The sequence below is a fragment of the Strongylocentrotus purpuratus genome, unplaced genomic scaffold, assembly GCF_000002235.5.
Source record: "Strongylocentrotus purpuratus isolate Spur 01 unplaced genomic scaffold, Spur_5.0 spur5_scaffold_6, whole genome shotgun sequence".
NCBI lineage: Eukaryota > Metazoa > Echinodermata > Echinoidea > Camarodonta > Strongylocentrotidae > Strongylocentrotus > Strongylocentrotus purpuratus.
Window position 1 is genome coordinate 48,623,965 of NW_022145612.1, and position 23,915 is coordinate 48,647,879.

At 35.6% G+C, this 23,915-nt stretch overlaps 2 protein-coding genes across 2 annotated transcripts; one reads left to right on the forward strand and one right to left on the reverse strand.

Annotated features, from left to right (window-relative positions):
- Positions 1 to 338: 338 nt before the first annotated feature.
- On the forward strand, positions 339 to 10,321 carry LOC582545 (ER degradation-enhancing alpha-mannosidase-like protein 1). Its single transcript, XM_030972652.1, has 13 exons — positions 339 to 769; positions 1,809 to 1,881; positions 2,833 to 2,936; positions 3,487 to 3,658; positions 4,390 to 4,573; positions 5,371 to 5,462; positions 5,867 to 5,949; positions 6,526 to 6,646; positions 7,211 to 7,381; positions 7,890 to 7,963; positions 8,432 to 8,528; positions 9,026 to 9,202; positions 9,856 to 10,321. Exons 1-13 carry the CDS (start codon positions 447 to 449, stop codon positions 9,931 to 9,933), a joined length of 1,749 nt encoding a protein of 582 aa, XP_030828512.1. The 5' UTR covers positions 339 to 446; the 3' UTR covers positions 9,934 to 10,321.
- Positions 10,322 to 13,694: 3,373 nt separating this feature from the next.
- Positions 13,695 to 18,534, reverse strand: LOC582513 (5' exonuclease Apollo). The gene is made up of 2 exons (XM_003726414.3): positions 18,020 to 18,534; positions 13,695 to 17,134 (listed from the first exon to the last, which is right to left on the reverse strand). Exon 2 carries the CDS (start codon positions 17,130 to 17,132, stop codon positions 15,225 to 15,227), a length of 1,908 nt encoding a protein of 635 aa, XP_003726462.2. The 5' UTR covers positions 17,133 to 17,134; positions 18,020 to 18,534; the 3' UTR covers positions 13,695 to 15,224.
- Between the last annotated feature and the right edge of the window lie 5,381 nt (positions 18,535 to 23,915).

Consider the following 23,915-nt stretch of genomic DNA (forward strand, 5'->3'; position numbering starts at 1 on the left):
GACCATGAGAGAAACAAATTTACCAAATATATGAATTAGTAGGCGGTTTCCCGGCAAATTTGTTATCATCATGTATAGTATAGTCAAAACATATTCTTTCACATGATTGGTAATGAGAGCTTCCATTTCATTTTTTAAATTGGGGCGTTTCCAATACTGATCTTTACCTTTAAACTCGTCGTGGATCTATGCAGACGTTTCTAAATTCTTAATATTTAGACTATAGGCCTACTTGTATATGTTTACATGGTATGTTCATTTTACTTTTTTAAATACGGATTAATCCATCTAACCAGGATATAGTCTGTAATTGCAGACTACATCCGGTTTGTGACGCAATCAAAACAAGCAATCCAGTAGTTCTGTGACACTTGGCATTCTGCAAAACCACCAGCGAGAAAAAACAAGCGAACATCACCACCATTAGGAGTCATGAAGCATTAACGATGGTCCAGTACAATGTAGTTATGACATTTTTCAGTCTTGTTTCGTTTCTTGGATGGTTGTTTTACATTTTAGTCGTATTTTCATCACAGGGACAGAGTTATGTTTCGTCGTGGTTTTCGAATTCGTTATTTGTGCGTAAGCGAATGTCAATATGGCACGACCACAAATATTATCATTTTCCAGAATCAGAACGATTACGACGAATTGAGGACGTTAAACGAATGTTTCAATTTGGTTACGACAACTACATGAAGTATGCATTTCCTTTAGATGAGTTAGACCCTATACATTGTACTGGTCGGGGTCCAGATCGAGATAATCCGTGAGTATTTCCTTGTATTTGGATTTATTACAGTGGTCCCATGTGTTGATATTTACGTAATTCTAAAGATGTCAATCTACCCTTCCAAATAGTCTGTTTTCAGACCTTTGATTGATGAAACATAGACTATGGTAATCTATCCTGCCTGCACAATTCACCTCTTACTTGTTTCAGCAATATTTAATGTATATTTGGTAAGGTTAATGAGCAAAATTACTTTGTGATGGAAATTATGATTACTGACTATCTTGTATTACCCCCAAACAACATGATTTTGTAATTATGCCCATAAATTAGGGATTTTCATGATGTTTATTTTTCATTCGCTGGCAATTTTGAAATTACAGCCCATAATTTGCAAATGCTTGTTTTATATATTGCAAAGAATTCTCGCTACCCCAAATAGCGATTCTGCCGAGATCCGGGGAAAATCCTGAAAACGCGCATTGCATTATGGGATAGCTTTTCGACATTACAGCTTCCTGTGCAGGCGTTCGTGATCACAACCCTCTCTTTCACGGTAGAGTTTAACGGCCTTTTGTGCTAAAGTCACTAATTCTGCCCGAAGCTTTCCATTGCATATTATAATCTGTACAAATTACACTGATTGGCATCGATTTTAGCGTGCGTGAAAACTCTGCACAGCGAACACAGGCGCTAGCGCCAGCGGGATGGGACTCTATACCGGAAGTTGTAGTGACGACCCGAGAGAGTGAAAATTACCTCGTCTCGCGAATTTCGAGATTTTCGTACCTATTTAGGGTAGCGAGAATTGTCCACAGTCTTTGTGTTATTATATTTTCTTCACATTTGACAAAGATATTATTGTTGATATTTGTATTATTGTTATTTTACTAGTATTATTATCATTGTTACTATTATTACTATTATTATTGTCGTAGTTTTTGTTTTTATTATTATGAACTGTCTTGTATATATTTATTTACAGGGAAACCTAGTAAATATAAATGATTATTATTATTGTGGTAGTTGTTGTTTTATTATTATTAATTGTCTTGTATATTTATTTACAATATAGGGGAAATCTAAATATTAATGATGTTCTTGGAGACTTTTCGCTGACATTGATAGACAGCTTAGATACTCTTGCAGTAAGTATTTTCTATTCTGGGCATATTTTCTCTTCATACTTGGAATGATAAATTCTTTCTTTTTAATAGATCTACGTTATACATGTATAATCAGATGCCACACAACATAAAATGATTTGTTATTGTCAGTTTCCAATTTTTATTATTAGGCAAGTCTCATTAAAATAATATTAGAAAATTCCTCACAATAGACCATACTTCTGTACAAGTATTAACATGTTCATTAATATATCATATTATATGATGTTCATGGGTAGGGTAAAATGTTGTTTGTGTTATTTAAGGAATGACATAGTTTACTATATTTATTGTTATTTGCATTTTATCCTTGCACATTTATTTTAATAATACCATTTGAGTATTTCTTAGGATAAATTTCAAGACATAGCAAGAAACGAAAATGCTGTATAAGCCAATATTTTTGCATAAAGATAGTTTCGCAGATCAAAGATTTAAGGACAAATTCGCAAGTTGCCAAATTTGCGTGAAGCCACAACCACTACCAATTGTATACTTTTCAATAATTACTATTCTATTTCCTGGAGCATGAACTCTTAATTGAGTATCACAATCATTTGATAATATAAGAATTATTTTGTGGAAAATAAAATAAAATAATCCATTGAAGTACCGCATACCCCGTGATACGACTCATGTTGTAGTGTGCGACATGCAACAGGGCTTATTTTGGTGATTTCGACATGCGACATTACTTCCTAGATATATTTTTTCGCAATGTGAAAATAGTGATTTGCGAAAAATAAAAACCCTGCAAAAATAACTGGTCATACAGTATTACAATGATATGATGTCCAAATGCTAGAATGTACATGTATGTATACACATCAATTTGCTGTGTGCATACAAAGGGATCCTCTGAATGCTTTTAAATCTTTAGTCAATGTGAATTCATTTTTGAAAGGATTACATTTTGTTTCATTCTTCATTCAGATAATTGGGAATGCCAGTGAATTCCAGAAAGCTGTGCAACTCGTCTCAGAAACAGTATCATTTGAGAAAAATTCTACTGTCCAAGTATTTGAATCAACAATAAGGTAAGTTACATCAACTCCTGTGATTAAAATTGATAATACACATCTGTAAATGCAGAACATTAGAAAAAGGACAAATAAAAGTAATGTTGGAAGCCTGCATGTATGTTTACAAAATTGTATCCATATGATTAATTACTCTCACTTGAAACATATGTTTTATTTCTCACACATGTATAGCTCTTTTCTACACACTATCTGTATCATCATTGACCTTATCATGACATTAGAGTTTATGTAAATATCTACACATGTAACTTGAATGTATAGATTATCAAGGATTGGTCCAGCATAGATACGGATAGTAGTTTATCTGGAAAGAAACCAAATTCGAAGCATGGTATTCTAACCAAAAAAAATCTAGAATCAAGTTGATTCAGCAAATTTAAGTAAATTCAAGTCTACTTGCATTGATTTTTTATGTTGACTTTTGTTTACACATGTTAATTAATTATTTCAGTAGTGAGTGTTCTCAACAGGACCATTTAGCTGTGGCTTATGAATGGAAGTTTTCCATTAGCAATGAAAAACATTCTTCTTTTTCCCGATTTAGGATAATAGGGGGGTTATTATCAGCGCACCTGCTCATCTTGGATCCTCTCAAGCCGCTGGGGGATCTTGCCCCTCCAGACTATGACAACAAACTGCTTCATCTCGCTCATGATCTTGCCACAAGACTTCTTCCAGCCTTTGAAAACTCTCCAACAGGGCTTCCCCATCCAAGAGTGAGTAACATTGTCACGATTCCCATTGTTGAGACTTCTGGGCCCTGTCCTTTAAGGAGTTTTGATTGGTCCAAATCAATTGCAAGTCCTTCTTCAATCAGTCAATATTTTCTCTTATCCTTTAAGTATAAATTAAGTGATTGACATGGACTTGGCATCAATCAAATCAATAACAACTCTTTATAAGATGTGGCCAAGGAAGGTGATGACTGCTTGATTGGAATGGAAATTTTCTGTTTGATTACAAATTATTAATGTTGTATTGCAGGTTTGAGAAAGGTGTTGATTTGTTATGTTGCAGGTTTATATGGACTGTTGAAATGTCTTATGGGTTTGTACTCAAAGAAAGGAATAATGATGCATCTTCAGTATTAAAAGATTTGTTTCTTTTGAAATAAAAAGGCCCTGTTCATTACAAATGAGTAATGTTGTATTGTGGCAAACAAAAGATTTAGGCCGTTTAGGAGTCTTAAGGGTTCGTACTACAAACAAAATTGGATTATGATGGATATACCTACTGTTTATAGATAAGAGTTATATTTAAAGAATTAAGTGTAAAAACATGAAAATGTAAATCAGGCTGGAATGTGTGGAAAATGCATTCTGTACCGTATAAAAATCAAATCATATCCAACCAATCGAAACCTCATCCCAACAAAGAAACTTGGGTGAATGGTTTCTTACTTTCCAAGGAACTCTCTTGCAAACTTATCATCTGCTTGCACTTCTAGGTGAATCTATGCACAGGTGTCCCTGAGGGAGGGATCCAGGAGGCATGCACTGCTGGAGCCGGCTCCTTGCTCCTGGAGTTTGGACTCCTAAGCACCCTGGTGGAGGATCCAGTCTTTGAGAGCCTTGCCAGGAAGGCAGTCACTTCACTGCTGGATAAGAGGTCTAACCACACAGGGCTGCTGGGTAAGAAGCATACTGGGGGGTGTTTCACGAAATTTGTCATCAGTGACAAATGACAGTTGTTGTTATAAGCTACTGAAATCCTTGCTTCTGATTGGTTATCAGCAGATTTGTCACCGATATTTGGCGTTTGTCATTGAAAAAAGGCTTTGTGAAACAGGTCCCAGGAACAAATATTTCATTTTTCATTTATATAGTGTGGAAATGAATTTTAATAACATGTTTTTTAATTTTATTACAGAGAAAAATCTTTAACCCATGTCCTTGGATGTATTATTATATCTTGTATGTTACTTTCCTCCTCAAATTTCTACATCTTATTTGTTCAATACATTCAGTTTTCTTGATGTGTTTTAACACCTCATGGCTCTGTGTGTGAAGTGAGATATCTTTACCCATGGGGTAATGTAATAGTTACAATCCCTAGAATGTAATTAGTAAAAATGATGCCTGCTAATTAAGTTTATGTCAATTTTGAAAATGAATTTAAAGGTTATTCAAGAAATATCAGAATGCAATGTAATATCAAATATGATAAAATTTCTCTATTTACAACCCTGTCTTAACATCTATTGTTTGTTTTTATTTGACTGCTAAGAAACAAGTGTTTGTTTGTAAGTATTAAGCAACCAGGGGCCAGTTTCTCGCAACTGTCGTAAGTCTAAGTTTGTGGACATCCCAAAGAAATGTGTGACAATTCTATAAGACATGTTTTGAAAATCCCCCCTAAGGACTGACAGCTTTAGGTCCTCTCTGAGAACAGAATCTATCATCTTTTGTTTTGTTTTGCCGTGAAATAGGTAATGTGATGAACATTCAGACCGGTCAATGGGTTGGTGTTCAGAGTGGTTTAGGAGCAGGCCAAGATTCTTTCTATGAGTACTTATTAAAGGTAAGTTTTGCTCAGGGTGTTTTCTTTGCTTCCATTATAAAGATGTTGCAATAATAACTCTAATTAAATGAGGTGACTTGGTTTGGTGCACAACAGAAAGGCAGTAACATTCATGTTCATAAGATTAAGTTTATAGACTTTTCTTTATAAGAGCAAATCAAAATATTCTGCTTTACTTCGGGCACTACTTTCTAATATGTGATATCAATTGGTACTGATAGTTGATAAGACCACATGAACATGTATCTTTTTATTCTATGGTGCTGAAACTGTAGTTTTTTAGCAAAAAAAATCTGCTACCAATTTTTGATGTAGTAATGGGTGTAAGCCCCTCTTCAAAACAGATATTACGATGTGATTCCTACCTGTCACAAAAATTTGTCCATTTTTTTCATTACATACAGAGTTTCATCATGTTTGGCGATCAAGAGTACCTGCAAGCATTTAATGAAGTGTATGGCAGTGTCAAGAAGTACATGAGAAAAGGGTTAGTTACTTCAATTATCTCAGTCTGGTGTAAGTATCGAGGACTTCTTGAAATGGCGTTGAAATTGTTTTGTGTTTACAATAAAAAAGAAAATGTACACTTAGTTTATGCCACACCAAATATCAGGATACATTCTGCTTCAGAATCAGCTTTGTAATGCAGAGTACATATTATAATGAATAATTGAAATTGATAAATGTATGTGTCACATACTTGCGGTGAATGGCTTCTATGTTGCTGATACAGTGTTACTAAACCTATAAGATTTATTTTAAAAATGTGAATATATGATCATAGATGAACAAAAAGTCATATCCCCCTGAACATTACCTCACTTTGGTCGGTCAGCTTGGCGGTGTGACTAGAGTATCAGCCAATGAGATGTATATCTTTATCAGCTAGTATAGTGAGATTTTAAATTTTTATTTAGGAACATCAAGAATGCCCACTCCCTGCAGCTTCTCATCTCACAACATCTCCCTTTAAGTTTGTTCAATCAAATTGCTTTAAATTGTTATGGCTAACTCTACTTCAGTTGTTTGACTGTATGCCTTTTGTTGTATATAATACTTGCAGACGTAAACATTGTAGATCTGGTGTCGGTGATAGTCCACTGTATGTCAATGTCAACATGAACACAGGAAACCTCATGAACAACTGGGTTGACGCATTGCAAGCGGCCTTCCCTGGTATCCAGGTAAATTTCAACATCACTATGGTTTTAATAGAGGAAAGATAGCAGGCACATGACTGTGAACAGGTCTAAGTAATTGAGAACTATATTACTAGATCTTGTGATTATTTCTTGCTTATATTAAACAAGCACTACCAATTTTGTACAAATGCCTTTTTAATGATAATGATAATTATAATTGTGTCTTATGATCTTATCTTATTACATATGTGGGTAGCCACGTCAGTATTAATACTGCTCCTCCTGCAGGCCCTGCAATTAGTATTACCTAGCTAGATACTGCCAGGTACCCATTTACAACTGGATGGAGAATGGCAAAGAGGGATGAACATCTTGCCAGAGGACATTAGTTCCTGGCTGACATTCAAACCCTCAACCCTTGGACTGAGAGTCAAGTGAATGAACCACTGAACCATGACACCTCCATAACACCTTATATTTTGATATTGATAACGCGTATGATGAGCGTATCTTACAAATAATGGTTGGAACTCATACAGCACCTCTGGTAAAAAAAGAATGCTACGTATCTGTTGATGGCAATCTATACTCACCTTACTTTGGAAGGTACTGGCCGGTGATCTGGACGAGGCTATATGTAGCCACGCCTACTACTATGCCATCTGGCGAAAGTTCAGCGCCCTGCCGGAGAGGTTTGATTGGTCCCGTAAGAACGCCAATATACTCTTCTACCCCCTGCGGCCTGAGCTTATAGAGTCTACTTATCTTCTTTATCAGGTAAGATAGTGTATGGATGATGATGCAAATGATAGTTGTGTTGTAATGGACCAGTTTACCAGCAACATTAATGGACATTCTTCCTAGAAGACAATGTAGTGCTCATGTTCTGTATATATGGGAGCAGCTCTGTGCAGGAAATCCACTTTACAGATGTTAATTGCTGCTTTATTGGGATATCCTTTTGTGCAATATTTTGGTTCATCCAGAATAAGTTTTAATAAGTGTGCACAACATTTGAAAAGATTAACTGGTGAACTGGGCTATTACAGTTCAATGATGATGATGGTGATGATAATTTTGGTGATGATGATGACGACGATGATGATGATGTTGAGAATGTTGATGATGATGTTGATGATGATAATAGTGGTGGTGATGATGTTGAAGATGATGATGACAATGATGGTGATGCTGATGATATGCTCAGTGGAAACCTTCTCAAGGAAAACTTGACATAAAGGCTAATGGTCAAATAAACTCTTCAATTCCTCTCCACATTTTTCAGGCGACTGGTCATCCCTTCTACCTCTTTGTAGGGAGTGATATAATGGATAGCATCGAGACGTACACAAAGGCAAAGTAAGTATCGGCATCACAGTATTAATGCAACCAAGCTTTATCATGTATGATGATCCTAGCTTTCAGGTTCATAAAACTTATCTTAGCTGAAAGTTTAGAAACTGTAGATTATGAGTGAAACTTTGATTCAGTCATTCAGGTAAATTTATCAGACCTCTTTCTCCATAACCAAAATAAACACATGACTTGATCCTTGAACATTATTACAGGATGATGCTGAAGTTATTTACATATATATCATTAAATTCAACAAGAAACTGTTTGTTTATCTGATTATCATCTGTTTAAAATAAAAAGATTGTAAATATTAGTAACCAAGTATTGCCCAAAGTCATCATGTTTAGTTTTACAGTTATGCTTGAAATGTATGACTGCATGTCATAACACCCCCCCCCCTCTAAAAAACAAAAACAATTTTGCCTCTTCTTTTTTAAAATCAGTTCCTTATTTTTGAATGACTTTTTTCAGATGCGGGTATGCAACTCTTCATAATGTTATCACCAAGACAAAAGAGGACAGAATGGAAAGTTTCTTCCTCAGTGAGACCTGCAAATACCTTTATTTGGTAAGTATAATATATGTATTTTCACATTAAATATCCAAAATAGCATAAGAATGCATGATTTATAGCTTGGAATCTCAAGTTTTATGTACCGGTGTGGGTATGTATGCATAGTGAAAGTAGACTTTGAAACTCATCTAAAAGCACTGGCAAAATATTGTTTTAATCTCCAAGCTCCAGAGCAAGTACTTGTTTGGAACATAAACCCCCTGGAGAATTTGTCCTTAATACTGTATACTGCAAAACAAGTAGTGAACCAAGTTGTCTTTTGTGACATCTGGAAAAATTCCTACAGGGGAGTAGGTCTCCAAGTTTCAATTATCAAGATAAGTTGATATCTGCTCATATTTTGTAGTGTGCTATATAACATGTAGAACAAAAAGAATGTATTCTGCAGTACTGGTATAATGAAATCACTATGTTAACCATGGTCTTCAATTTCTTTTTTGGTGTGATGACACCTCTCCCATTTCTATCTCTCTCTCTCTCTCTCTCTCCAGCTATTTGATAAAGATAACTATATCAACAGAGCAGCTTCAAAGTATATCTTCAACACAGAAGGCCATGTGCTTCCCATCAAGAGCCAGTATAGATCGAGAGATTGGTGGCAATATAATTCTGATACTTGTCTGTTCAACAGATCATGTGATAAAGGAAAGGAACAAAATAATACTGAGGTAAGATCATTCTTGACATGTTTGTATTTGAATTTCTGAAACAGTAGAAAATCAATTGAAGTAAATGAAATTTCAGGTATTTTCATCAAATTTATACAATAATGAAAACTTGATTGCTGTACATAGATGTTATATTTACCTGTGCTGAGGAAATAGTCTTCATGAAGTAGGATATTGAGAGGAAAGCTTTGGGCTTGTTATGTTAAGAATGAAACAGTGAAGAGATCATACCTCTTTTCAAAATCAGTGCACAAGTATACTTATTATTAGAAAATCACACCCAGAAGACATGATATTTGATGTTTTGAAAAAGTCTTGAAGCTTGCAATCAGTTGAAGCACTTGTGATCGTTCTGGATCAATCACAACTTTGTATAAGTTAGGGCTCAAACGCCATCTTGAACTTAGGGTAAAATACTTTCTCCAAAAATTTGATTGAATACTGAGGTTTGCTAAGTATGTTATCTATTAAAGCTGAGTAAAATACTCATTTTTCTGACATTTAAGTATTAACTTGAATACCAGCCCTGGTGTTTATACTAGTAGTTGAGAGAGATTAAAAAAAAAATTAAAAAAAATTATGTTGCAGCTTGTCACCTTAATTAACTACTTATCTTTTTATTTTCTTCTCTATCCCTTTCCCTGTCTACCCAGTGCATTGGTGTATCGAAGCATTCACTGCCTCTAGACATCTCCTACCTCGATCAGATTGATCATATGGTTGGATTATGACACAAACACAGCCCGCATGGTTTCTAGACTGCCTGCATCGCTAGACCTACCTGCCAGTACAGTTTGCTACTCAGAGTACAAAGTTTAGTACTGAATGTTACAACCCCTGGCATAGCAGTAAATCATTGAATGAGTAACCTACCTAACCATTGCACATAGTGAAAAGAGGAACAGCTGCATTATAATTATGTGCTATGGTATGAAATAGAAGTATAATAAGATAATTTAATCATTATTTTTTACAATTTTCATTTGATGGGAGATGTATTTCACAATGGGATAGATATCTGCTTTTTGAATAATTTATTACAAGATGGAGAGGCCTTTTAATTTGTGAATAGTTTGTTTACGGATGTTAATTATTTTAAGATTCAAGTGAGTGATGTGAGTTAGAGAGAGAGAGAGAGAATAATAATAATAATGAGAGAATGAGAGAGAGAGACAGATAGAGAGAACCCAATGAACCAAGTCTAAAGGTATTATACCGGCTGGGTGTACTACTTACTATTTTGTTGCCGATGTACAGGTTATCTGTGTATTCATCTCAAATCATATCAGTACATGAAAACTGTTGAATATTAAATCAACCATGATGTCATTGAGTAAATACTGCAATCATGTATGGATAAGATATGTCATGCAGTATATTGGTAACATAAAGAAAGCTTACATTTCATACCACATTGTGTGCCTTACACTCGTTTAGTGTAGCTTGCATTTGTAGCTGAATTGACACATGTGCAGGAATTTGGAAGTATGCATATGAATATATATAATGTGAAGGTGATAAAACAGTTCAGAGATATTAGGGTTGATTATGTAGTAGATAAGAATCATATGTTATTGCATTTCTGGGCCATAAAATTCTTATTGGAAACCATGGAAACAGAAAAATCCTGAAGTGAAGGAAATCTATTTTTTAAAACTCCCTTCACATTTTACCAGCTCTTCATTTCCTGGATTTGTGTATGTTAAATTCGTTCAAAAATATTGTAGGTCATCAATCATGTCATAAAGTCATGTCATGGTGTGTAAAATGATCGGAACTTTGAAATGGCATTGTCATGCATATACAGGATATTTAGAGGATATTAGAATAAATCAGCAGTTTATTAAATTTCAAAGATTTAATCAAGATAAACAGATGTAATGCTCGCCTAATTGGCAAGGCTTGTAATCATTTTAATTTGTATTATTAGGGTTGATATGGGTATTGATTCATGGAGCTATAAAATATGTGTATAAATGCAGGTAATTTATCAATTTATATCAGGCATGTTAATGTGATAACTTTGTTTTAACAGTGGAAGAGGAGTACATGTTTGTATAGTTTTTTTTAATGAAAATTCAAATGAATGTAGACCAAGTAGGCCAAGATTTCTTAGCTTTCAAAACTTTTACAACTCTCAAGAATTATACCTCAGTCACACTTTCAAACAGACTCCAAACCATCCAATTCTCTGACATTTGTGGCATTATAAATCATTTTTGTCTGTTTTGTTGGTTTGGCGTCAGTGTCGGCTGTGACTGAGGTATTAAGGGTTCAGCATCAAGATATCACCTGTAATTGTATTCATGGGCAAAGGAATGTTGCGCAGATTTTAGATATTGTTGTTAACGCTACATTACTAAGGTGACCCTATTGTCTTTGAAAAAAAAAAGCTGTGCGAACAGTGACACAACAGAATATAACGTGCCTTGTTCTTAAAAGCAATACTTGAGTATTATAATTTAAGGAAGAAACAAAGGTAAGATTTTTCTAAACCTTTGGAACTCTTTGTTAACTCGGTAATGGTGATATCACTTCAATAAACAATATGGTATGTGGACCACACCTTAAAATACTACGCAAGCCACTTTTAGTGTAGTCCAGAATCTGCACGGTCCTTTGTAATTTCCCTACACACTTAGCCGTCGAAGATGGCGTTATCAACAAACTCATAATTATGCTCACCAGCCCAGTCTGGCGTCCTAATTTAATGATCACGCCATCATCGGCTGGTAGCAAGTAAGTAGGGAGAGGTAGCGTTGGTGTGGTGGAGATCAAAATTAAATAGGCCAGATTCTGGACTACTTTTAGTGTAACACTACATGTATGTAGGATATGAACTTGAACTCACTTGGTAAATGTACTGGTAGGGTAGTGATAGGATAATATATATGTAGTCGAGCCTCATATGATCTGTTTAGAGGCAGAAGGATGTTAACCCATATACTGTAAAACACAGCTAATGCCCTTCTGGCTCTCAACAGATGATGATAAAAATTAATATAATGCATGTATGTGTTGTAAATATTGGAGCATGAGAAATTATATTTTTGCCTTTGGTCTTTTTATCTTTATGCATTTTGAGTGATACTATATACTATGTATATGAATGTTATGACTATCAGATACATGTATTCTTCATGGAACTTACAATTCATATCAGTTAATCAGAGAGTGTTCCTCTGCTATGATGTATTTGTACAGGGTTTGATCCCCAGTGTTAGCTCTTTGCAAGGATAGATCAGAGCCCTTATTTGTTTTTGGCTACTACAGAGATTTAGGAGGGTATACATGGACATGTAACACAGCGAGTTTACATCAACTTAAAAAGAAAGGAAAAGAATATTTGTAATATCTTCAGCTTCAATTTGTGTGTGCATCAAAACTGCCAAAAGATAATCTTATAATCCTTTAACATCGGGTCTAGGTGATATTTGCTGTTACATCAAAATCTATCGGGTTACTAAGAAGAGTGTTAGAAGAAATTCAAACTTGATGTAGCTCATCCACCCAACACGAAATAAACCGAGGTGGAAACAAGATTGTGCAATGAAGATAGCTGATAATGTTCTCTGCAACAAGAAGTTACTCAGTCAATTAAATTCATATTGGAAAGAAATTTGCCCAGATTGTGGTGCTCGTACAATAAATTTTATTGCACAGCTTCCAGGCATTTCTGAGCAAATTATTTTGGATAGTCAGTAATACCTGTGTTGTGCATGTGAATCATGGTGTCTAATTGAACTATGATTACTCTGATATATTTTCTGAAATTGAAATAAATGTATAATATAATGGAAAACAAGCATGTTAAATTGGTGTGTTTACAAAAGCAGTACATAAAGGAACATCAAATTTCATAATATATGGTAAGGAAATGATTTGATTTTCAAAGGTATACATGTAATAAAATATCAATGCAATACAATATACTACGTGTACGTGTTGTATTTGTCCCTCGTCTCTGAAAACAAGAACAAGCAACATCACAATTTTTCATTATTTCCTTGCTTTTATTGAGTTCTCCCAATACAGAAATGACTATTTACATGTGTATTGGATCATTAAAATATAAATGTCATACTGTATTCAACAACTTAATTTTCACAAATAAAATTAAAAATAAACTTTTCCAGCAAATACACCTCTACACACGTATACTTCATAATCTTCAATATTTCATAGTTCTCCAGTACTCTTTTGATCTGTGAAATCGACTGATAGGAATGACCGAGTGTAAACAAATATTTAGAAGAACTTGATGATTTGTCATCTAAAAGGTTAGGTTTCATTGGTTCAGGGGTGAAGTAAGAAATTCTCCTAGTGTAGGAAATAGGCCATGGCCTGGTGCAGTAATTGCTACAGGACAACCAATTTACATTATCCAAATAAAACCTAAAAATTTAGTGCAATTAAAAAAACATTTGTTTTACGCATTTGGATAAAGAGGGGGGAACTTGGACCGGGGGGGGGGGGGGGGGGGGGGGGGGGGTAAGTTTCCCTTCCATGCCAATGTTTCTGGGAAGAAAATTACATTTGCTTGAATATAACCTTGTCCCTCTACATAACACTGGACCTACATGTACTGCATGTACATGTACATGTTTATAATGTTAGCCCTGTACTAGACAATTAGAATTAAAGAAACTTTTTGTATATAATATACACAATATTGTTATACTAATATCATTCTATTTCCGAAAAAAATTATCTACCCAGTAGTCTTTTATTCAACCTAACATACCAATGACAAAATTACAATTTATAAAAAGCTTACTTTCATAAAATAATATCATGAAATCATTAAGACGTTATACTTCGATAAATTGTTTAGTTACTTATCCAAACAACATACCCTTTACAAAAATTAAGTGTATACCGGTATATATGTTTGTGTATGTATAGATATATGTTTATATATATAAATATATTTTCGAAATCAAAGTGCAGCTCGAGAGGCATAAATGGTCAATTACCGGTATGACTGAAATGCCTTCAAGTCCAATAAAAAAAATATTAAAAATACCCCTCTGTTATCTTCATTTAGTTTATTTTTCCAAAGAAATTTATTCCTTCCTTTTTGCAATTTGAGAATCAAATGGGTTTTTCTTACCCCATTCTTAGATATATAAAAGTCAAAATGACAATCTTTTTTTTTTTGCAGGCCACTGTCGATGAATACAATCAAGCTAAAAATAGATGGAATAACAGAAAAACATCCTTTGCAGTAACCATTATTGATCCTCGATCCACACTGTTTTGAGTAGCTATCCTTTGTTATTCAACATATTTTGGTCTAGCCTGAATTTTCTGTCTCTTTGGTACATTAAGCCTCTTATTTGGGTAGGGTCAGCTCCTCTAAAGAGAGGAGCCGACCCTACCTAAATAAGAGGCTTAAGGAACGAAAGAGACAGAAAATTTGGGCTAATTTTAGTCTACAAAGTAAAAACCTAGTTTTCTAACTAAGGACAGATATGAAAAAAGTGGTTCCAATTGATTCACTTCCCCTTTAACTAGGCCATACTTTGAATGTTTACTTACTGAAAAAATTTGATCATGTACCATAGTGCTTTGAATATCAGAATTTGTAGAAATCAAATCTCAAATTCCTTCACATAACTGAACTGTGATAAAGATATAAAATATGAAGTACATGTATTCTCAGTTTTTAATAATAAAAAAAAATATATATATCAATTAGAAATAAATACTAATTATATTTACACTTTCTGAGGCAATAAAACTTAATAAATTTGAATACCTTGTTATACAATTATATCAGTTTAGTCACTAATACGGCATAGGTAAATTAAAGGAACATACCAGTGTGTTGCTCCCACACTCATACATGTAAATGTAACAGTAATGAAAGTAATAAATCGTTCACATATACACTGTGTTGTAGCCTACTCGGCTACTCCATGTTGTTACTTCATTCATCACAATTGTAGGATACTCTATCAACCATTCATATTAAGCTTATATACGTTTCAGTATGATAACAAATGAGATGTATTTATTATCAACATGTAGCAGCAATGTTACTTGACTTCCCTTTCTTGTAAAAGTGTTGAATTGCAGAATAACACTTGATATTATAGTCTTTTCTTGAACTATAGTCTACTGACATAATGCTGGGAACTTTCCTCTTTAGTCTACCTTCATGAACATTGGAGTTCCTTGGCATGTTGGCGGATTCTTCACTTGTGGAGGCACATGGTTCATCTGCAACAATACCAGCATTGGTTGTCGCACTTCTGCCACAGTCACCAACTGTTTCATTGGTCTTACCCTTAGTTTTACTGCTACTTGGCAAGTTATCCCAAATATTAACAGAAGTTGGGTCTTCTTTAGGTTCCTTGACTACTATATACTTGCACAGACAAGACTTCCCAGACTGAGCATGGTTGCAAACATGATGTGACTTCTTCCCGGGAGATCGCCTTATCCACTCAGGCTTGTTGTAGAATGTTTCAGGACAAACCTGCCATTTTGGGGATTTTACTTTGGGCTCATTATCCTGGGTGTCCTTTTCAAGGTCAGGTTCCTGATCCCGGTCCTTGAATTTCTCAGTAACCTGCACAGATAGCTTGTCCTTCAATCTGTCAAGCTTATCAAATACGTCTGCAGTTTCAGAGCAAGTGCTCACATCCCAAATAGACTTTGCAACATCCTCCTCATTCTTATCTGCTTCCTCATCAAGCTCTGTTCCAACACAATCTTTGTAACAATCACTGTTGGTGCCGTTTCCTTTTGAGTTCTCTTCAGAGTCGCTGTCATCGTCATTTGCATCTTCAAACACAACACCTTTCGCAATCTTTGAAACACATCTCTCAAACGTTATGGACTGTCTTTTTCTAAGAGATGGTCTCATCACTTCCCCGGGCACTGACAGGTGGGAGTTCATGTATGTTTGTACAGAAGATGGAATGGTAACTAGAGTGGGTGGGGTTGGATCCAGATAGTGATCAAAGTTACTCATGTCGGCGAGGGCTGCTTCTGATGGTTTAGACGGCGGTGGTTGCACAATGGGAATGACCTTCCTGGGCCTAACCTGCGTCACAAACCGAATCAACTCATTGTATGAAGAATGACTAGAATACGGAATAATGAAGACACTGGGATGATTTGCGATGCGACTCCTACGTTGAGATCTAAAGATAGCTGATGGGATGATGACAATAGTTGGAAACTCACTATTCCACTGCTCTACTGCGCCATAGGTAATAGTGTGTACTGGTATAACCCTGATCCTTGCCTCAGAAGTGGTGAAGACATCTTTGCAATCCAGAAGCTCAATAATTGACATTCTTTCAGGGGTCACTTGAATCTTCTCTCCATAGAACTCTGCAATATCCATCAAGAGGTCTTCTTTTCCAAGCTGGTGCATACCAAGTACAACATTTGAGTAAGGGTAGTCGGCTAGAACTTCCATGATCTTTACCTTGCAATCATCTTCTCCTGGGAAGTTGTTTTCTGGACTGTTGTAGGTGTTGTCAAGGTACAGTCTATCCACTGGACGATTCAACCCAAGGACTGTGTTAGAAAACATACATGGATGGAAACGGAAATCCCCCGTGTAGAGGAAACGTCCAAAGTAACCTTCAAACAAGAATATGGTCGCACCAGGGCAGTGATTTGCATCGATAAGAGTGACAGTCATGGTTTCCTTGCCGGTCTCATCCAGTGGAATGATGTGCCCGTTTCCTACCGACAGGGTTTTGATGAGTGAATGCTTCACCCCACACTTGGCAACCGCGACCTTGCCTGTGACCTCTGAGCAGTAAATTGGATATCGCCATGTTGAAGAAAGACCGCTGGTGTGGTCAGAGTGGGCATGGGACAAGAAGAACACTTTGCTGGAAGGAGACTTATTGCGTCGCCAATAATCAACCGCTATCGGAGTACCTGTTATAACAGCTCCATTCATTGCTGTAAAGAGAAAATAAACAGGAATTTGAATTACTAATATAAAACCATGGTAAATCAACTGGTCTATAGACATCCCCCTCTGTAATTACTTCTTCTTCTTCTATTTTTTTTTTTTTTTGGGGGGGGGGGGGGGGGGGGGGGGTGACACAGCTTACAACTTACATGTTGTTACAGGCTGCATCAAAACAGTAATGACGACCGCCGTGTTGTTTTGGAATGAAACAAGATGGCGGCGGACGGACCATGTGCGCGAAAGTGCCTATCCAGCTCCAGTGTAGTCAAATTCAGTAAACTTATGAGTACATGCGTGTGACATGCAGCGCTGTGTACGGAGGCTAGGTGATAAGGCGGCATTCGCTTTAACCTTTTGATTGTTTACTGTAACGCCCTAAGAAACCGTAACTGTTGGCATCTCTGCAGGCATAGACCATTGATTTACATCAACTTAGTTAGCATAGATCGAGACTTCAAATTCAAGACTACATCAGCTGGGCTCTATCAGTAGGCTACATCATTACATGATTCATGTCAGCCATCAAATTAGATAGAAAATAAGTCAAACAATTCATCACTGACCACACTTTGTTTAAATGTTAGTATTGACCACATATGCATAAAGAACCACTACCGTTCAATAAATATTATATATCTCGTGAAATAGACTACCATTCATTCATTCTTTTCACAACCTGTCTCGACACACGTCACACAGCACACTTACTCATGCCCCAACCCGGACCCAATCCATCCAAGCATCCAAGCCCTGTCCCCGCGCCTCGGATCGGGAGGCTGGGCGCCCGCGTCGAGCCCCGAACTGGAGTGAATTGAAGGGCTTAAAATTATAATATTTCATCATTGTGCAAATAAAAATGCAAATTTACTTACCGAGTTTGGTTTGACAGACTTGTAGGTTGAGTTCTTCGTTTACATGAATATGAATTGTCTCTTACAACAAGGTTTAACAGCAACTTTGTTTACAATTATTGAAGCCAGGGCATATTGAACTTCGGCGCCGCGCGCTAACCCTTTACAAATATGCACTGGAGATGGCGCTATGCAATAAATTTTGCTCAAGAGAGAAAACCTCTCCAATGAAGGGGGGAAATTACAGAAAGATAGAACTAAACTGTGGTAAAGATGAAATATAAGGGTGAGAAAACTTCTAAAGTTATTTAGAATTAATTGTATTCTATAAGTTCAGATGTATTGATTTAATCCGAAATAATAACAGTCCCAGCAGCCGCGGTCCTGGATACGTGGGTGGATGGAGGCATAGTCCCCCCACTTTTTCGAGTACCCACAATTTTACTTCAGATACTGCTACTATTTTTTGTTGTTGTAAGTGCCCCTTCATCTTTTCTTATGTGCCCCTTTTAACCATTGATAAATGCCCCTATCCAAATCTTACATTTTTTCCTTTTATTCTGACAAGTAAATACCCTTACAAAAAAAATGCCTCTTACCCCTTATTATATGAGATGAGCGGCCCTTTTGGCAGAAGTACCAGGAGCCGGGGGGGGGGGGGGGTAGGTGCACAATGCCCCAAATTACCTTAGACTTGTGTCGCTTTTAGAAGTATGTTCTTGCTCATTTTCAACGTTATCAAATACATGTATTCCTTCTCTAGATAAGCCATTAGAATATAAGAAGTGTTCTCTTTTACCCTAACATAATTATGCTCCTAATTTAAAGCGACTGAGAGCAATATTTCTCCAAAATTTACCCCAAAGCTTGTTCGATACGACCGCTCCCATACATTTATGTTAAGTAAAATATTAAAGGTCTTATTCATTCTTTCATTATGAGATTGTGCTTTAAACCCCATCAGGATTTGTGATTTCATTTAATAATAAGATCTAATCAATCGCAATTCAACTTCACAATTCTTAGCAGTTTCGCTCGCTCGTTCGCTCGTAAGTAAATCTTGAGACCATCTTTCACAACGGCAAAGCATGGTGCTGCAGCAATTTCTTGGATCATATAAAGAGAAAATCATGAAGATCGCTCCTGATGATTTATTGATTACGATGTAGGGGTATATACCGATGTATATTTTAAACATCGCCTTGAGGTTACCACTTGTAGGTGCTCACCCCCCTCAAAACAAAACAAACAAAAAACAAAAAAAAACTTTTTGTTGGTGCCCCCCACTTTAAAAGACGTTGTGCCACCCCTGGACAGCTCCAATCTTTACCACATGGCGGATCCACATGAGCAAAAAAAAAAATGGAGTAACCTCACTAGTCGTCAGGACCTTAATCATAAGGACCTTTATTCATAAGGACCTTTATTCATAAGGACCACTATTCGTAAGGACCTCTATTCATTAAGACCGATATTCTTAATTTGAGAAAAGGGTCATTATTCATAAGGGTCATCAATCATAAGGACTGATATTCATAATCGAAGAAGAGGGTCGCTATTCATAATTAATTTGGGGGTCATTACTAGTAAGGACCGCTATTCATAATACGAAATGAGGGTCACTTTTCATGATAAGCACATTACTTCTCGTGTTATGAATAGAGACGCCTATGAATAACGACTCCGATTTTGTATAATGAATAGCGACCCTCTTCTTTGATTATATAATAGCGGTCCTTACGAATAATGGCCCTTTTCTCAAATTACGAATAGCGGTCCTTATGAATGGCGAGCGGATCCCTTTAAAAAATGCCCCTTCTCTCCATCGGATAATCGGCAATTACAATTGGAGAGAGAGGATTTAAAAGCCCATTTTTGTTTAGGGGGAGTTGTACATACCCTTAATTTGTGTCTCTCCAGTGATGAAAAAAGGCTCGTCAAAATGTTAAGAAATGTTGTATTATGATTTTCGTCCGCCTCATACGCCCTTAATGCCACGTTGCCATTTATCACAAAATGAGCTGTTATGTTTCAATAAATCATTTTAATGCAGGCTTATGTTGTGTTTATACATGTAACTGCTTACAAAAAGTTCGGCCTTGTATCAAATGTGTGTAATAAAGAAGAAGGAAGGAATTAATTTTTTTATTGATATCATCCATACAAGGAAGATTCGTTATTGATTCATTTCTCTAATCATCAACAACGAATTAACCTTCTTCTTTTCATGTCAATGTCATTGCTCTTGCCCCTATCTCGGGATAAAATAGGAACATAATCACATCAATGCGTTTTCAATGTTTTATAATGCCTTTATTTTGGAAATGTTTAAATACGATCCTCACATTTCATTCCATTTTTTAATTTTTTTTTAATTTTGGTTCACGGAAGCAATCGCGTACTTAATAAATAAATAAATTTGTTCATACCTTTTGAAAATTTGAAGTTTTGTGTATGGGTGTTTTGCTTAACTCTCGAATGATAGAAGGGTTGGTTGAATTAGGGCCTTTGTTGAATACTTTTAGATGTAAGCTTTAAATATGTCACATTCTTAAGAAACATAAACCGGGACATTTCAAAATCAAATTATAATATACTTAGAAAATTACAAAACTTGGCAAGGATATGAATAATTACATTTTTTAAACTGTAATATAAAGGGACACGGAGGGTGATCGAACAATGGGGAAAGGGGAGAGAAAAAGAAAGAGAGAACGAGAAAGGAACATGGAAAATAGATGACAGGCCCCCATTCCATGACCCTCAGTCGGTGGCCTTGTTTATTTAACTTCCATCTACCTATTGAGACCACCCCTTTCCCTGCAAGCGCTCCCTTCATGGCTAGGCAACGATTCGTTACTGTCGCCAATAAATTTTGAATATTTTGTTATAACCTCTTTTTATGAGATGATTGTGACAATATCGTTAACTTTTTGACACATAATGCTTATATCTTTTCAGAACCTTATTGATCAATCTCCATGACTCTAGATTGATCAATAAAGTTCTGACAAATTATAAACTTTATCTATCAAAAATAACCATATTGTCAAAATCATTTTATGTATAGGTAAACAAATATTCCAAATTTATGTATAGTATTACCTGGTATTATTATGTATTATGTACAGTCCCGGTGCGGTTTTTTATGGACCAGTGGACCTGAGATTTAAAAAACTAAAAAACTATGATTTTTGAAGAGTACGAATTCACAAATAGTAAAAAAGAAGAAAAAAAGTGAGAGGCATAAATATTCTAAAAAAGAATGAAACGCCGATAATACCAAACAACAACAACATCACACACATAGATTGCTGTAAAAGAACACACAGAAATGCAAGGTGTTTTTCCATAAAATATTAAGTTTTTAATAAATTCAGTTGTGAACACCTGCACAAATTATTTTCTATGTACACTATTGCACCTATTTTCGAACCCTGTACACATCTATACTGTGTATTGGATATATAGAATTTCAATGATATAATAATTGTGCAATATTTAAGGTGATCTTTGTAACAGAACACAGCAACAACCACCATTCTTCTTTTATATTGTCTCTTACTAGATATTGGATTTTAAAGAAATCCCAAATGAAAAATAGTCAAGATAGACAAAGAGAGCGACCCGACAGACACAATTTTTTTCAACCAAATTTGATTATGCCTGACAATCAAAGTATTAAAAAGAAACAAAATATATCCTAATCATTATTAAGAGGCAGACGGAGACAGAGAAGTGGATAGAATGAGAAAAATGACAAACATAATGACAAATAGAAAATGAACATGAAGAAATGACTGAAATATGGAAACACATAATGAAAGATAGAGAAAGAAGAGAGAAGATGCAGCCTCATATTGTGTGCCCTTTTTACATTTATACGTTTGCCCTTTTCAACTACCACGACGATCTACTCAACTACTGAAAGTGGCATCTTCGAACCTGTAATCCCTTTAAACTCCACGCTCTTTTGAATTTCACAGAATGCCAAGGTATCCATTACCCTTTGTTCAAGAATTTAAAGGTGTAGACAAAGAAGGAGTTTTCAAATTCTCATCTCCTCCCAAATAGTAGATTTCGTATGAAATCCCTAACATGTGCTCCTAAAGCGACCGGGAACAATATTTTTCTAAAATTTACCAAAAAAAACTTGCTCGCTATATGTTTACTCATGAACCCCTCTGGAAGAGGCCACAGACCCAAAACACCGAAATTGCCGGTCTCATTTGCTGTCGGTCTTGTGAACCCTGAAAAGTGGTTAGAAAGCCCTCCTCAAAGTGTCGTTCATTAAATTGTTATTGCGCTGTCAGATTATCTCTTTGAGAAAAAAAATATGGTTAGAATGATTTGACTTTACTAAATGCTTTGCCTGTTTATCGTATATTCAAGGCTTGGGAGATTCCACTGAAAAGTGGCATGGACCTGTATTTTTGAATCATTGCTGACATTAGATGAGAAATACATATTCTACCTTTAACGGGGTGGTTAAATTCATAAAATCTCCACGTTTGAAAAAAAACATCAATTCTGGAACAATCGAAAGTGAGCAACGTCTATATTGAATAAACACCTCTGCTTCAAGGGCTTTGTAATTACCTATTTTAATCCAATATTTTACGTGGATACAAGCAGAAATGACACAATTTTTCATTTCTATTTTGCCAAGAAGATCGCAAAGACTTACAAGAAAATCAATAGTCTACTAGGATTGTATTGCCTAGCCTATACAGTATCGAAATCAAGTTCGGATTATGGCACGTGACATTGTAATGTTTACTTTTCTATGATTCTATGATGCATATACCTTCTCCATCATTCCATGCTCTTTCTCTCTCTGTCTCTCGTTCTCTCTTTCTCTCTCTCTCTCTCTCCCTACCCCTCTCTCTCTCTTTCTCTCCCTACCTCTCTCTCTCTCTCCCCCTCTCTATTTATCTCTCTCTCTCTCTCTCTCTCCCTCCTCTCCCCTCTCTCTCTTTATTTCTCTCTGTCTCTCTCTCTCTCCTCCCCCTCTCTCTCTCTCTTATCATTTTTTCATAATTTCGAAAACAACACATGTATTTGTTCATAGGCGTACGGGCCACCCTAATTTCGCTAAATGGGAAGGGGAGGGGGTGAGGGCTAGCGTCTCTGAGTATAATTTCCATTTTCTAAAATTATGACGGACAATATTCCACAGTTTAAACATGATAAAGATGAATCATTATATAGAACTTCGTAGAAATGAATACATAGTAAGGTCAAATACATCGAGTATTGTAAACGTATACAGGGGGGGTGTTTCACAAAGATCCTAAGTCGAGCTTAACTCTAAGTTGGACTTAAACATTATGGAGAGCCATTTGTAGACCTAAAAAATATATTCAAAAGCAACAACTTATTTTTTTTTAGACTTTTCATAAATTCCACATCAAGAACATGAAATCTCCTTAATTGATGATAAACAATATGAATGATGTTAATCAACATTGTATGCCTTTTAAAATAACTTTTACATGATATTTTCATAGAAGCTAACGTCCTCCCATAATTGTTAAGTCCAACTTAGAGATAAGTTCAACTTCGGATCTTTGTGAATCACCCCCCTGGTGCTTGAAGACTGTGTCAATTAATATATTTGATTTTCTAATCAAGTGCTATTCTTTCCTTTCAGAATAAACCTAAATAATCTTCAGATTTAACAAAAACAATTTCAGCGATGTAACCAACATTTTCTAATGGCAAGTTAAGCATGTGACATGTTATCTCAACATTCATTTAATTGCACTATTTAACATTTAAATCAATTTAGTTCAGTTTTTTAGGCTTACTATACATAATAACATATTAATTTTGTTCATGGTTTGATTTATTTAAAAAAAAAAGACTATTATTAAAGGAGAGAGGTATTTATGAGAATTCTAATATCATAATATCC